Below are 15,886 nucleotides of genomic sequence, written 5' to 3'. Positions count from 1 at the left end.
TCACAAACAACGCAGCCGACCGTGGTACACAGCCGCTGATACAGCCACGCGGGGTTCATGACTTCCTTGAAGACCCCTCACACGTCCTTTCCAAGATCACAGGGAACATTCAAGAATCTGCACCCCGTCAGGTGAGGGCACAGCTTGATCAGAACAAGAACCACTCAGCGTCTGCGTGAGATGACTGCTCTGTCTGTCCCTAAGTGTTCTGAAGCTGAAGACAATTCGCCTCTCAAAGTACATCTATCACTGACATGAAACATTTACAAAAAGAAGTTAGCGGGCTTTGTTCAGAAAATGAATTTTCCACACTACTCGCCCTCAACGTTTTAGGTACTAAATATTTACATACATTGACCAAAATACGAATTACAAGAATGAGACCTATCAGGACCTAAAATGAGGGGTCTAACAAAGCAGAAATGAATGCTGACCCCAAGGGGGGGTCGACTGGGGCCTAGAGGCACAAAGCTGGCCAACCCCCCAGCACCCATCATCTGCCTCCCTCCCCTGAACAGCCCTCTTGATACCTCTAAGGAACTGGCTTGGAGTGATACGTGCTCCCTGGAAAGTGCTCCCAGCTACAGTTCTGGGGTCACTAATGCCCCAGGTACCTGGGTACAGAGCATCCCTGCACACAGCTGAGTCAAGTTCAAGCAACACAGAGCAAGGCATGTTGGCAAGCTTGCATAAAGGAACAAGTGTTTTCATACCAGGAACAAGGGAAATATTTTTCCACTGGATTTTGTTTTTCACAAGTCAGAATGGCTTCCAACTGAGGTATTTTAAATCAGTCCAAGAACAGTCCTGAGGTGAACAGCCACATGGCTCAGTCAGAAGCTCCTGATCGCCACAGGCCCTCTCCCTGAGGTCTTGAGGTCTGTATCGCGTCAGCTTCTCCCTCCTGATGACGAATTAAAGCAACAGAAGACAAAGCACCCATCCTCAATGGAGATGGGCTCTCCAGGCCTCACCCCAAACTGCCTGGCGGCCCACTGAGTTCTGGGACAATTAACTTTATTACCCTAGTTGAATGTGCTTAGTAACTAATTCTTGGGAAGATTCATGTGGCACAAGGTCCCAAGGCCTTTCAAGACTAGTAAGAGCCTGTTCAGGTGACCCCAGGGAGTGGACGCTGCCTAACCTCCACATGCATCCAGAGAAAAACCAAACAGAGCCGACTTCAGGATAGCAGCATAGCAGCAAACGTTGAGGGAGATACTCAACCTAGCAAGGTTAAACACTAACTTGGGGGGCTGTCAAGAACTCATTTCAGAAGTCATTTGCTTGAAAGGCAGAGTGACAGAGAGGGAGATACAGCACACGCAGAGTCCTGGCTGCTCCCTCTAATGTGCCTGGCAGCGGCAGATGGCCCAAGTGCTGGGCCCTGGCCCGAGAGAGGACACTGGGTTCATCCCCTGGCTCCGGCTGCAGTGTGGACAATTCGGGGAGTGAAGCAGCAAGCAGATGCAGGCCACTGCTTTCTTGCATCCCTTCTCTGCTGCTCTGCCACAAATAATAACACTTTGTTTAACAAAGCAATCCATTACACCATAATACTTAGAGAGGAAACACTGCCTAAGGTACAAAGAACAAAATCAACCTAAAAATTTCATTGCAAAATCCAAGACACAATATATAAGCACTGCCTTCTCAAGAAGCAATGCGCAGACGCCAGCCAGCTCTACAGCCCCCTGCCTTCCCGCAGGTGCTCTGAGCCCCCCAACCGCCACCTGCAGGGCCGTGTCACCTTCTGAGGCCTTTTTCTCAGCTTCTTCCTCGAGGCTTTTCCCTGCTGAGGAGGCATGACTGATGCAGACCCTGGGCAGCCCAGCCAGCAGAGAGGACTCACACTAACTCACAGCAACACCGCAGAAGGCTGTGAGCAGGTGACCTGAGTCCGACCTGTCAGCTTTCTGTGTTCTAGCTAATTCTGAATGTCTCAGCCATGACCTTCCTGATTGCTTGTACAACTATAAAAGCTTGGAATAACACAGGCGTCAGAGACTATAACGATGACCAGCATTTGCAGACCACCAGAGCAGTGAGAGCATTACCCAAACACATTGCCCACTTAGACTGCTGCTTGTCCAGCCATGCACACCTGCAGGGCCGCAACTTGTCCCGCTTACCTTACTGTGTGTGAAGGGGGGCGCTGCGTACAAGGTGGGATGGATGAGTGGGCGAGGCAGGTGCGGCATGGTGTGCAGAGGCACATGTCCGTGGATATGGGGGTACAGGTGCAAGGCAGGGTGGGCAGGCTTCTCTGGGCTCAGGAACTGATGGCCAGGAGGGAGGGCTCCAGCAGTCATGGCTGATGCTGGCAGGCCAGAAGCTTCCTGTTTACAAACATGGCATTCACAGGTGTTTGCAGCTTGCTCAGCCTAAGAGAAAGGACAAGGCAACAACATGAGTCAAATGTGGCTGTTGCTGGGCAGTTACAAAGCAGAGGCAAAGGTGTGGGGACGGGGCCCTCTGAGCTAAGCAAGGGGACCCCAAAGCCCCGCAGGAAGAAAGAACTCCTGGTGCTTGGGCGGCAGCTCTGGACCTGTACTCTGGCCTGACTGGTGGAGACGACTGAGGGAAGACTGGGTATTGGGACCATGGAGAACGGAGCAAGTGATGCCTCTGTCGGCTGGGTCTGCTTAACACAAGGTCACAGCGACTCTCCAAAATGAGGCAAGAGGGGCCTGCAGTGAAGGCCGAGGGACAAGGCTGGTGCTCTGCCCATCAAAGCACACGTGCAACTGAACCCCACTGTCAATCACAAGAAACAGGTGTGAGGTTCTAGAACTGTCAGTCAAACGGACATATTCAGGGGATAGGATTAAAAATGCAAGCTTCAAATGAAAGCTTAAAAGACAAACTTTACAATGAAAGACTAATAAGGTTGAAAGTAAAAAGACAGTGGAAAAAACTCATTTTGGTACAGTGACCCAGGGAGCTACAGGGGTCCCAACAGCACATAACAGTAACATTTGCTAACGATGGAAGGGTCAGTATGTCAGACATGCAGCAATAATGCACACACACAATCCACTATCATCGCCGAACAAATGCATGAAAAACTGCCCAAGTGAGAGCAGGAAGCCGGTCCCTCCTGCTCTCAACGGTCACACAGCAGCTGAAGCATGGCGTGACCCGGGGATTCATGTCCCACCAACAGACACATTCCGGGCCAGTGTTGTGGCATGGCAAGTCAAGCCACTACCTGCAAGCCCAGCATCCCACAAGGGCGCCTGTTCAAGTCCCGGCTGCTTCTCTTCTGATCCGGCTCCTGCTAAAGTCCTGGGAAAGCAGTGGAGCTTGGACAGAGAAACCCTAAAGCAGCTTCTGGCTCCTGCTTCGGCTTGGACCAGCCGCAGCCATTGTGGCCACTTGGGGAGGTGATGGAAGATCTTTCTGTCTCTCTCTCTGTAACTCTGCTTTTCAATAAATAAAATCTTTCAGCTTCTAGACAGCTTCTGCCTCCCAGAGGGGGAGATCAGGCCAGCAGGGCAAATGGCAGTCGAGGGCAGAGAGCTTCGTGGCCGCCAGAGCTCAGGAAGCAACGTCTGTGCTAGAAGCAGTACCACCAGCCCACCCAGCCCCACTGTCCAGTGCCGCCAGCCCACCCAGCCCCACTGTCCAGTACCACCAGCCGACCCAGCCCCACTGTCCAATGCCATGTCACAAGAGCAGAACACACACTTCAAGTACACAGAGATGTTTCCGAGCACGATCATAAAAAGGTTCTAGTAAATCTGAAAGCCTTAAAATCAATATTCTAGGCTTTGGTTTCAAAAAGATAGAAAAAGTAAAGCCAGCCAGATCCAGTGCATAGCAACAACAAAAACGACAACAAAATAATAAGATAAAAAAATCACAAGAGAAATGAACGAAACAGAGGAGAAAGTTGTACAAAATCTCTGATACGAGTAGTGAGGGGTGAACGAGAAGGTAAGTCACCCCAAATCAGGAACTACTGCCACAGACTAAGGATTAAAGGCCAATGACAGAACGCGGCAACCGCAGGCAAATAAATTAAGACAACCTGGAAGAAGTGAAATCTTAAGAAACAAATTATTTAAAAATGGACTGAATACCAAATGAAAAAACTGAATAGAACTATTACAGATAAACAAAAACTTTCAAAAATTAACTTAATCATCTGAAACTCAGAGACACACAGTAAAAGGGATGGAGAAACAGAAGGAAGCTGAGCTGCTGTCCACTGCTTCGCCCCCACGTGTCTGAACCAGCAGGGCCAGGCGCTGAGGGTGCATCCCCGGCAGGGGTTTGCAGCTGTCTCACTCCCACCAGCCTTCCTGGAAGCAGAAGCACATCACATCTTCCCCCACAGGAAAGAATCCAGCTCTAGGACTGTGCTGGACAACTGCTGCACATAATTCAGAAATGCCATTTTAGAAAAATGCCAACCAAAAACAAAGGTGCTGGAAGCATCTTCCAGAACTAACACCCCAGAGCAAAGTCCGAGGCAAGGACACAAAACCACACATCGACTCCCATTCGTCCATTCACACAGATGGGGAATCCTAAGGACGCCACTCTACGATCAAGCAGCATTCGGCTGAGAAACCCTAGTCACTTGACACGACACACAGCAGGACAATAGGTAGAAACCGAAGAATCAGCTCAGCACACACAAAACAGACTCAGAAAAGCCTAATGCGCACACAATCTAAAAGCAAAGTTCTGGTGACTTCTAAACCCTAGAAACCCAGGAGCAATCCCTTCAAGCTAACGGCACCACGAGCAGACCTAGACACAGCATCAACTCATCCAAGAGCAAATGCTGCGGGAAGGTCTGTGTGCTGGCTGCACTTCTACCCAACGCACGCTCAAGGTGTCGGCTGCTCTCGAGGCGCGAGCCGGAAGGCGAGCCATGCACCCGGGAGCCTGCCGGAAGAACACGGCTTCTCCCCAAAGCTCAAACATGTCCCAATCCCACCAGAAGACACTTCACAGTATACCAACACCAACCATACTTCCATGTTCCTAATAATCAACTAGAAACTGGGATTAGAAAATATTACTTACTATAAATACTTAACAATAAATTTAAGAAATATCTTCAAGATACACAGATGAATAAAAATCAACCAACACCAAGAGACCCCAGCTGTGCCTTGGCAAGTGCTGCTCAGGGCGGCGGGCATTCTGCGCCTGTTCTTGCCTGCTCTGAGTGTGCCAGTATGGCTGCCTACTGCTCCACAGTGAGGAGGCGTTGCCAGTGGCACACACCAGGCTGGGAGCTAGAGACCTGAGGCCAGAGTCGAGGATGTAGGTCCACTCCTCTGATGGCCTTTGGCAGAACAGGGTCCTAGGTGCCCTGTACCCATGGTATGTCACCATGCTGGTCTGGGAATGGGTAGACCAAAGGACCTCACAGGTCTTGGGCACGCTGCACCATGGCACACCACCATGTTGGCCCACAGGCCTGATCTGGGCCCTGGGTGGCCACACCCTTGGCATGCCACTGCGCCAGGCCAGGGGCCCAAGGCAGGGCTCCTGGGGCAAGGGGGGAGGCTGGGAGCCCACAGAGCGTGTGGCAGCCGCCATCAATCAAACGACCCCTTCCCCAGGTATGTGGTCGAGTCACGTGACCACTCCCCAGGCCTAGCTCCTAGAATCCTCTCTCCCCCGTGGACACCAACACAGAAACGTCTCTCGCGCACTTTCCCCTCCGTCTCCTCTCTATCCCTGAATGTGTATCTCCGATTTCCTTACCTTTTCAATGAATTCTATCACAAAAAAAGAAAACAAACAAACAAACAAACAAAAACACCCCAAACTCAAAAAAACTCATGCAGCTGGGAAGCATAGAACTTTTTTTTTTAAGATTTATTTTATTTTTATTGGAAAGGCGGATGTACAGAGAGGAGAGACAGAGAGAAAGATCTTCCATCTGATGATTCACTCCCCAGGTGGCCGCAATGGCTGGAGCTGAGCCAAACCGAAGCCAGGAGCCACTCCCTGGTCTCCCACACAGGTGCAGGGTCCCAAGCTTTGGGCCGTCCTCAACTGCCTTCCCAGGATTAGAACCAGTGCCCATATGGGATCCCGGGTGTGCAAGGTGAGGACCTTAACCACTGTGCCATTGCGCCGGGCCCGAATTTTTTTTTTTTTAAAGATTTATTATTTCTTGTGCCCGAAGCTGTGGCCTAGCGGCTAAAGTCCTCACCTTGAATGCACCAGGATCCCATATGGGCGCCAGTTCGTATCCTGGCAGCTCCACTTCCCATCCAGCTCCCTGCCTGTGGCCTAGGAAAGCAGTCGAGGACGGCCCAAAGCCTTGGGATCCTGTATCTGCATAGGAGACCGGAAGAGCTCCTGGCTCCTGGCTTCAGATCAGCGCAGCACCAGCTGTTGCGCTCACTTGGGAGTGAATCATCGGACAGAAGATCTTCCTCTCCGTATATCTGACTTTGTGATAAAAATAAATAGATCTTTAAGAAAAAAAATTATTCTTTCTTAATAGAAAGTCAGATTTACAGAGAGGAAAAAGGGAAAGATCTTCTATCCGTTGTTCACTCCCCAAGAGGTTGCAATAGACAGAGCTCAACCAATCTGAAGCCAGGAGTCCAGAGCCTCTTCTGGGTCTCCCATGCAGGTGCAGGGTCTCTGGGCTTTGGGCCGTCCTCCACTGCTTTTCCAGGCCACAAGCAGAGAGCTGGATGGAAGTGGAACAGCTGGGCCATGAACTGGCACCCACACGGGAGCCTGACAGATGCAAGGTGAGAATTTAGCTACTAGGCTAGCGCACTGGGCCCAGAAAAAAAAATGTTCCCTTGATGTTTAGGGTGCTTGTCCTGACGTATCTTACAGTCTACGTTCTCTGCTGACGCAGTCCGGTTTGCCTACTTCTCTTGCTTGTCTTTTAAACTCACTTATGTTTCTGTACCTTACTGCACACCCTACAGGTTCACGCGGCCTGTTCTACAGGAATTCCTTATACACACACATTTTGAAATGTTGGGAAGAAAAAGACTAAGAGAAATTAAAGGTGAATGAAATGAAAGAGAAACTACAGAGGTTTGTGCAATCAAAACACTGTCTTACGACTGGATTCTCTCCAAACTGCTCCTCGTCCTCACACCCAAACGAACGACCCCTGCACCTCCCCATCAGTTCTGAGAGCTCCTCAAGTCGCCTTGTTTGCAGAAACGGACGAGGAGATCTGAAAGCGGCCCTGAGATCGAAGGCCTGTGCGCGGCAGGGCCCGAGCTCCAGCTGACCACAGCGTGGCCGCCGGGGCGCCCCGGGCAGGAGGCAGACGGCAGCATGGCGTGCTCACAGCACCTAGGTGTCTAACAAACAGCTGAGCAACTCAACAGGCACCAGGACAACTGTATCCCCACATGATGCAGTGAATGAACTTGGACTATGTCCTAAACGGATGACGCGAGCCAACACGGAGCTTTACAGGCCACAGACCTTGAGAAAGACTCAAAACTACAGATTGAAAGGAAGACACTTCACAGCAGGCGGTTTTCCTGGGTTACTTAGCAAAGCAGGAATCACAAAGGAAAAACAACTGCAAGACATCAGAACCGAAAGCTTTTCCCCTACAAAAGACACCCTAAAAACTCCGAGAGGTCTGCGAGCAGCTGAGGAGCCACGCCCCACTTCCAAGGGGGCTGCGTCCCATCCTGGGCCTGTGCCCGACGTCTCAGGCTGCCTGACTCCCATCAGCTGGCTGCCGCAGAGGTGAGCCCCTGGAAGGGAGGTGTTTGTTCAACACACTGCAACACATACCTACAGACCTTGGGAAAACACTGCAGAGCAGACACCTCTAAAGCACATCCACCTTGTAGGTTCGAGACCCCTGCTCCCCAGCAGGCAGCAAAGGGGACAGCTCCTAGGTCAACTTCACCCAAATTATTACATGGCTTTCTCTTAAGGTCTGTGGCCCAGGAACTCCACCTGATGGCCCACGCGGGTGCAGGGACCCAAGCACACGGGCCACCCTCTGCTGCTGCCCAGGTGCCCTGGCGGGCAAGCAGCAGCACGGGAAGCAGGTCCTCAAGTCTGGGCTGTGGACGTCCCACGTGGTGGCTAACGCACAGCCCCACAGCACAGTCTGCAGGTGTTTAGTGAGTGTGCTCGGACACTTTCATTTTAATGCTCAGGAATTACTCAAATTTTAAATTCAAATGGACTCAATACTTAGAGACACTATCCACAGAGACCAAACAGGCAAGTGGAAAACGTAACCCGCACCTGCTGAGCTGGGTACGACGGGGGCGGGCTCTCGGCGGGCCGCTCCTGCTCGCCCAGCGCTCCCTCTGCCTGCGGGGCCCCGGGCGGCTCCCCGCTACTCTCGCCGTCCGCCTCGTCATCATCAGCGTCTGAGGAGCTGCTGCTGGCACTGCTGACCTGAGGGGACTTTAAAGAGCTCCGTGTGCAACCTGCACGCCCACACTCCCTCGCCCGTCCGCCCGCATGCTCCGCCCCTGTGTACCTCGCCTTTCAGGGCCATGTTCTCGCCACCACCGTTCAGTTCACTGTGGATTCCATTCATGCCAGCCACCACCTCAGCAGCATCGTAGTTGCTCAGGGGGTAGATATCAGCAAACTTGGCCGAGGGCGGGGCCACTTCTTCATCATCACTGCAGCTGAGACAAACACACAGATCAACACTGCCCCCCGGGTCACCCACTGCCCCTCGGGCCACCCACTGCCCCACGGGTCACCACTGTCCCTCGGGCCACCCACTGCCCCTCATGGACACAGCACTGCCCCTCGTAGACATAGCACTGCCCCATGGGTCACACACTGCCCCACGTGGACACAGCACTGCCACAGGTCACGCACTCCCCCTTGCAGACACAGCACTGCCCCACGGGCCACCCACTGCCCCACGGGTCACGCACTGCCCCTCATGGACACACTGCCCCTCGTAGACATAGCACTGCCCCTCAGGTCACCCACTGTCCCTCGAGCCACCCACTGCCCCACGGGTCACGCACTGCCCCACGGGTCACCCACTGCCCCTTGTGGACACAGCACTGCTTCTGTTCCCTGTTCCAGCAGCTCTCTAGTGTTTGCTTGCTTTTATAACCATCCACATTGCAGAAACAGACAGTGGACCAAAACAAAATATTAACTAGTCTTGGTCATCACAAAGCCTGCTTTGGTCGAGTCCGTCATGTGAATAAGCACCAACGTTCCTGAGACTCTAACGAGTGGCCCACAGCAGAACTCCTGAGAGAGCAGAGGCCAGCTCAAGCCTGGAGTGCTCTGCAGCTGCGGCTCTCCTGGCCACCCAGGCCTCACTCCGCAGGCTGCCCAGCCCGTCTTCAGCCTTCGAGACTTCAAGAAGGTACAAATCTGAAGAACTGGAGACCTTGGCAGAGTGCTGCTCATGACCAGGAGCCGACACAAGGAGCATGTACGCCCCTACAGGTGAAGTGGCCTGGCCTCCTGGGGTCTGGGGCAACTGGGGAAAGGACACGTGTCCTCAACTGTCATTAACATGACTGGCCTTTAACAACCAGAAAGATGGAAAGTCCAGTATTCTAGTTAACCAATGAAAAATGGAAACCAAGCAAGGAAACCCTGGCCGTTGTTGGCTCACAGTGGTTTGTGTTAGAGGCTGGGTGTGGGCAGCGTCCAGCTGAGAAAGGCTCCTGTGGTCAGTGCCCGGCCTCACAGTGGACCTGAACTGCACCTGCAGCCCTCCTCGTGCCCTTGGAGTGCTCGCCAGCACTGCCGACCACAAAGCAGCCGCCTAACACACAGCGCATCTCAGGCCAGCCTTCCGGATTAGTCTGTGAAATGAACTCTGAAGGACATCAGAGAGATGGACAATCCTCGTGGAGGGGTAGGCCCATGTCCCTCGGCCACCGTTGGGGCAACAAACCTTCCTGGGGGTGCCTCCAGAAGCAGGCCCATTCCCCCAGACATGCACAGAAGCCCAGGGCTCTCAGTCACAAGGCCACGCCTGTGTGCAACCCTTCCAGAAGGCTCCGTGACCCAAGGTGCGGAATAGCGACAGCCCCGTGCTAGGGTGACATGCTCCTCTCACAGCGCGGAGACAGAACACCAACTTTGAATCCCTCTCTGAAGTGATCACTGGGCTCTCAGCAAGCCAGGAGGCGGGCCGGCCACCCTCCCGGAACCCGCAGGCCCGAGGCCGGGACGGACAGGAGGTGGGCCAGCCACCCTCCCGGAACCCGTAGGCCCAAGGCCGGGACGGACAGGAGGTGGGCCAGCCACCCTCCCGGAACCCACAGGCCCGAGGCCGGGACGGAGGCCAGGACGGAGGCGCTCCGCTCACTGACACATGTGCCGCACTGCTCTTGATGAATGGGCTACATATTTTTTCAGGAAATGAAACAGTGTCAAACTGGATTTCATGTTTTAGATGCTGCTTGAAACAGAGAATGAGGTTTACACTTCTGTAGATATTACTGTATTTCTCGTTACTGGATGACTTCAATTTCTGAAATTTTATGACAAAGTCACAACTTACAAAGCTGGTGTGGAGCCACTGCCTGTGAGGATGAGTTTGGGGTGCTGCTGGATTGTGATGGGAGAGCTGGAGCCCGAGCCCGAGCTGGCTGATGACACGCTAGGTGGGCGCATCTCAGGGACCCCGTCGGGGGCGGCGTCCACGTGCAGCGGGAGCTGGTGCATGTCGTCGGTGATGCCACAAGTGAGGATGTGGGAGAGGCTACAGTCGTCACAGGCACATCTGAGGGGGACAGACCGTGAGCGGGGGCCACCAGAGGCTGCCCTGGGTCCCCACAGGCCCCATCTGAGGGGGACAGACCGTGAGCGGGGGCCACCAGAGGCTGCCCTGGGTCCCCACAGGCCCCATCTGAGGGGGGACAGACCGTGAGCGGGAGCCATCCCGCCGCAGCTCACCTCCGCCGGTAGTTGCAGTTGGGGCAGTCGGGCATGCTCAGGCGTGAGGAAAGCACGTGCCTCACGGTGTCTGGGAAGTGGTTCTCACCAGCAGCGGCTTTCTTACTGGTCAACTGGAGGAAACATTCATGGTTTATATGTGCTGGACACTTCCCCCGACACAGGGCACATGTGTCTCAGTAACGATGCTCACCAGGAAGCCGGTGGCACCGCCCCGCAGCAGGACAGGGCAGGGGCACACCGGGGCCCAGGTGCCGCAAACCCCTCCCTGCTCGTCACAGCCGGCAGCACACCCAGACTGCGAGGGTGCGGGCCTGAAAGCTTTCTAAGAAGTGACACTCTGCACTCACCCCTCCGGCAGGGGAGCGACGGGCGCTGCAAGGGCTCCCCGACAGGGCAGGACACACACTACCTGCCTCCCTGCAGTGCCCAGCAAACCATGGGTGTGAATGGAGGGAGGCGCAGGGCCAGGAAACTCAAACTTGTAAGGAAGACCAAGGATGTGGAGCTTCAATGGAGACTGCGAGGCTGGCCTCAGAAGCAGAGCCCCCCCAGAGGGGCAGGAAAGTGGGCTCCCCCATACAACCGAGAGCCCCGAGACGAGGCCCAGGGCAGTCAGCAGCAGGGATGTAGGGCAAGCTAACATGGAGGTGAGATCGGCCAGACAGCACCTGGAGCTGTGCCAGGCCAGGTCCAGCCCCGCTCCTGGGCCTCACCTGTCACTTGCTCAGAGCATAAGCTGGAGCCGGCAGTGCCTGGGCTGGCAGAGGCCACTCGGCAAGCACCGTGTAGCCTGAGCTGACAGGGAAGCTGCGCTGTCTTCAGAGCAGCACACAGCCCGGCCCTCCAATGCTTGCTTTCACCGCCCCTCCTCCTGCTAACCTCACCTGTTCTTCGAGGAACCTTCTTTGTTTAAAAAGCTCCCAGTCTTCTGTTAACATGCGCTGTTTGGTTTTCATTGTCATCTAGTCAGGAGATGTAAAAAAAAACATTTAAAAAAATAATAAGCTCTAAACTGGCAAAAACAACACAGGACATTTTCAAAGGTAGATGTAGAAAACGATACATACAAGCATCGTCGTCAACAAGGGTGCAATGAACAGCCGCACCGAGGGACCCAGCAGGTGCGCAACCTCCCGCCCGGCTCCCTCCCAGCTCTGGCCCCGACCTCCCTGCACCACGTCCTGTTCTCCAGCCCTCAATAACGCAGACACCTTCCTTAGCAAAGTCAACCTTTAAATCCAATCCAACAAGCGGAAGAAAATGTAAAGTCAGTGAAACGGCACACCCGCGCTCCTCGTCTGGCTCCCACGGCCGACAAGGCTCTCCTCAGAGAGAACACGGGAAAACACACGTTTGCAATCCACCCCACAAAGCTACAACATCTGTATACGAAACCCAAAGACCAAAAAAATGCAACTCAGAACTTAAAAAAAAAAAAAATTAAACTCCTAAATAAAATATCAGATAAACAAATCTAATACTGGATTAAAGAATAACATCCATAACTTAATAGGGTTTATTCCAAGGAATGCAAGAAAATCTTTTAATAGTTTGCTTTTTTTTTTTTTTTTTAACATTTATTTCTACTGGAAAGGCAGATTTACAGAGAGGAGAGACAGACAGATCTTCCATCTGCTGGTTCACTCCCCAAATGGCCACAATGCTGGAGTTCAGCCAATCCAGGGCTATGAGCTTTTCCTGGGTCTCCCATGCAGGTGCAGGGTTCCAAGTCTTTGGGCCATCCTCTACTGGTTTCCCAGGCCACAGAGAGCTAGATGCGAAGTGGAGCAGCTGGGAAATGAACTGCTGCCCATACAGCAGCAGGTAAGGGTGGGAGCTGCCTACCAGCTAGGACCCCTGGGTCCCAGGTGGGCCCTGAACTGGGTCCTCACACCAGGAGCCTCACTGGGTTCCTACCAGTCTCCTCAGAGACCTCAACTGGATGCGTGATTTCTAGCTTCCGCCCTGGCCCAGTCCTAACCAAGGCAGACACACGGAGAACTAATGAGAGAAAGGGAAGAAAAGTCACAGATTTCACCTATTGGTTTGTATTGTCAAAAAACTGAAATGAGCAAAAACAAAGTAAACTTCTGTAATTTGTTAAAAAGTGTCAAACTTCATCGTGAAATCTGCGAAGCTCCCATGAAGCCATGTGCTGCTATCAGATGCTTGTAGCTTTGAACATTCTAACTGGAGTTTAAAAGCAAATGAAAAAGCTCAAGTAACGGAAGGCTGAGACACCAGGTGACAGCGCTCTCCTCCGGCCACTGAGGGCTGCGAGGAGGCGGTGGGCCCAAGGCACCGGGCAACTCAGAAACAGACACACCTTGGGGACCTGCAGCCTGCAGTGTAGGCATCCCACAGTTGCCAATTCAATCCCAGCTTCTCCACTTCCAATCCAGCTTTCTGCTACTGCACCTGGCCCAGGTCCAACGTGGGAGACCTGGAGGAGCCCCTGCTTTGGCCTGGCCTAGTCCTGGCCACTGAGGCTGTCTGGGGGGTGAACCTGTGAATTGAAGAGTCTCTGTAATGCTGCTTTCAAATAAATAAACCTCTAAAACAAACAAGCCGAAAGAATAAAAATGTACCTTACAACCAGTATGCACAAAAAATAAATAAACCAAAGACAAAACATACCACTGTCTGGGAACATTAGACAGTGATGTCAGTCTTCCTGTTTTATACGTGTGTCTATAATTTGGGGAAAACCACTTTCCAAGGAGCTAGTCCTGCCAGCACCGCCCATTGAAGTCAGCGCAGTGTGCTGAAGGCGAGAGCATGTCGTGGAAATCAGAACAGAACTCCAAAGAGCTGTGAGGAAACTCCTGGAAATGAAACCTCCTTGGGGGAATCTGGCCCAGGGCTGAGGCGCTGCTGCGGACCCCCACACACCATGTCAGGGCGCCTCATCCGGGTCCCAGCTTTCTACGAGCGTGGTGGCCAGTAATGGCTCAGGGACCGAGACCACGTCATCCGTGCAGGAGACCCCGATCGGTTCAGGGCTTCTGGCTTCAGCCTGGCTCTGTGGGCATTCGGGGGGAATCAGCAGACAGGATGAGAACTCTGTTTCTTTTCCTTTAAAATAAAATGTAAAAGCAACAAGACCAAAAAATTGAATAGCCAATCTCCTCCTCTTTGCCCCTCCTTCACTTACTTTGAATAAAATTATTTGGGGAGGAACAAGTTTGGGTAGCTCTAAGCTTACATACATGTGAGACTATGAAGATGAAGAAAGGGTGAGCTGCAGGCATGGACACAATTATTTTCTAAGTATTCGGGATTACAAAATCTTTGCTTTTCCGAAGCGCTTCCTGCACAGCAGCACAGGGGCGATGCCCCAAGGGTGCCAAGCTGAGCAAGGGGCGATGCCCACAGTGGAGGGAGCGGGAGCCGGCCCACACCCTGGACTCAGAACAGCCAGAGCGGAGGGCTCGCGGTCTCGGGCAGCGCTGCCTCCAAAGCCCCAAGTGTGACTTAGGTATTTCATTTTCTAGCTTGTTTTATTGAGTCTTATTTCTCAAAGAGAGCTAAAGTAAGAAAAACTTTCTGATTGATTTGGTGAGTAGACTGATAAACTTTTAGGAAAAAAAATACATATACACACACACATACATGCACTATTCTAAAGAGATAAATTCCCAATTTCAGTTTCATTCTTTCAGAAATATTTTATTTATCTGAAAGGCAGAGACAGGGACTCAGGGAGAGAACTCTCCCACCTGCTGGTTCACTACCCAGCAGGCCCAGCCAGGGATGCCCAGGCCTGAGGCAGGTGCTCAGAGGGCCAACCTGACCCCCAGAGCCACTGAGCCAGCCGGCAGCTTCCGTCTGTAAGTGAGGCTGTACGACTCCCCAGTGTCACCAGGAAAGCAGTGACTGTACTGCCTGTTACACTACTCCAGACCACGAGTACAGCAAGGACCGACCAGCCTCGGCAAGGGAGCTTCTGCTTTCATTCCTCAGAGCTGCTCTGGGCCATTTTCATGTTGAATTACAGCTCCACTGGGGCCATGGAGAAACCATCCACGACTCTACTTACAGAACACACATGCGTAAGGACAGCCCCAAGGATACACACTCATGACACCAACCCCGCAGGCCTGGGGAGCCTCAGGTCACCCACACTGGGGCAGTGACCACACGGTTCCCGGCACACGGCCGGCACAGTGCTCGGCAAGGCCCACCCACCTTCACAGCTCCTCATCTAAGTTCCTTCCATTCCCCTGGAGGTCCTAAGTGGTTCACAGCCTATACGCAACAGTGATAAGACTGCTGCATTAGGTGGGCAGCACGGATGCCTGCACAAGGAAATTCTGGCTCAGAGAAGTTTCCAGATCCCCAGCTTCTCACACTTCACTGTCTCCTTGAAGGCCCCAGGGTGAGAATTCTGTGTCCCTCACTCTCGGCGCCTCAGACACTAATCGCCTCCAGGACCAGGCCTGCACAGTCCCTGGCACAGGAAGTCACCGGAGCTGCCCAAGCAGTTACCTCACGGTGGGCACCTGACTCCACAGAGAAGGGCGACCTGAGGGCTCAGGGGACACAGCTGTCCCGCAGGGCCCTGCTCAGGGCCCAGGACACCAGGGCTCCACACTGTCACACGCTGAGGTCACTCCTTCCTGGACAGACACTGCAGCTGTCACCTACCCAACCCAAGCCCTCACTCCTCCTGCCTCCTGGCCGCGCCAAGGATGAGCACAGCCACCTCCTGACCAGGGAACGGGAGCAGCTCCCAGTGCCTCCTCTGCTGGCTCCCTGTCCATCAGCCGCCCCCTCAGGGCAGCCGTAGGCTGGCTGCACACTCAGTCCATAGTGGCCTGGGCCAAGGAGCCATGACAGGGAGAAGCCAAGCTCCGGAGTAACCTTTGGCTGCGGAAATGTACCTGAGGGAGGCTGTCCTCCTGAAAACAGACTCTCCTCGGAGAGCAGGGCCAGACCCGCAGGAGAGCAGGGCCAGACCCGCAGGAGAGCAGGGCCAGGCCAGACCCGCAGGAGAGCAGGGCCAGACCCG

The 15,886-nt window shown here is 53.4% G+C and overlaps 1 protein-coding gene across 1 annotated transcript in view; it reads right to left on the bottom strand.

Moving 5' to 3' along the window:
• FAM193A (family with sequence similarity 193 member A) overlaps window positions 1-15,886 on the bottom strand; it is a 61,977-nt gene that overhangs the window by 21,961 nt on the left and 24,130 nt on the right. Inside the window, exons 7-12 of the mRNA XM_040966468.1 lie at window positions 11,760-11,837; window positions 10,873-10,985; window positions 10,478-10,699; window positions 8,465-8,612; window positions 8,224-8,388; window positions 2,133-2,384 (exon numbers count right to left, since the gene is read on the bottom strand). Coding sequence (XP_040822402.1) covers window positions 2,133-2,384; window positions 8,224-8,388; window positions 8,465-8,612; window positions 10,478-10,699; window positions 10,873-10,985; window positions 11,760-11,837 — 978 coding nt within the window. The remainder of the gene's footprint in view (window positions 1-2,132; window positions 2,385-8,223; window positions 8,389-8,464; window positions 8,613-10,477; window positions 10,700-10,872; window positions 10,986-11,759; window positions 11,838-15,886) is intronic.

Source organism: Ochotona curzoniae, unplaced genomic scaffold (genome assembly GCF_017591425.1).
Source record: "Ochotona curzoniae isolate NIBS_2020 unplaced genomic scaffold, NIBS_Ocur_1.0 scaffold_4505, whole genome shotgun sequence".
NCBI lineage: Eukaryota > Metazoa > Chordata > Mammalia > Lagomorpha > Ochotonidae > Ochotona > Ochotona curzoniae.
The sequence above is the reverse complement of the archived record's forward strand: the minus strand, read 5'-3'. Positions and strand labels throughout refer to the sequence as shown.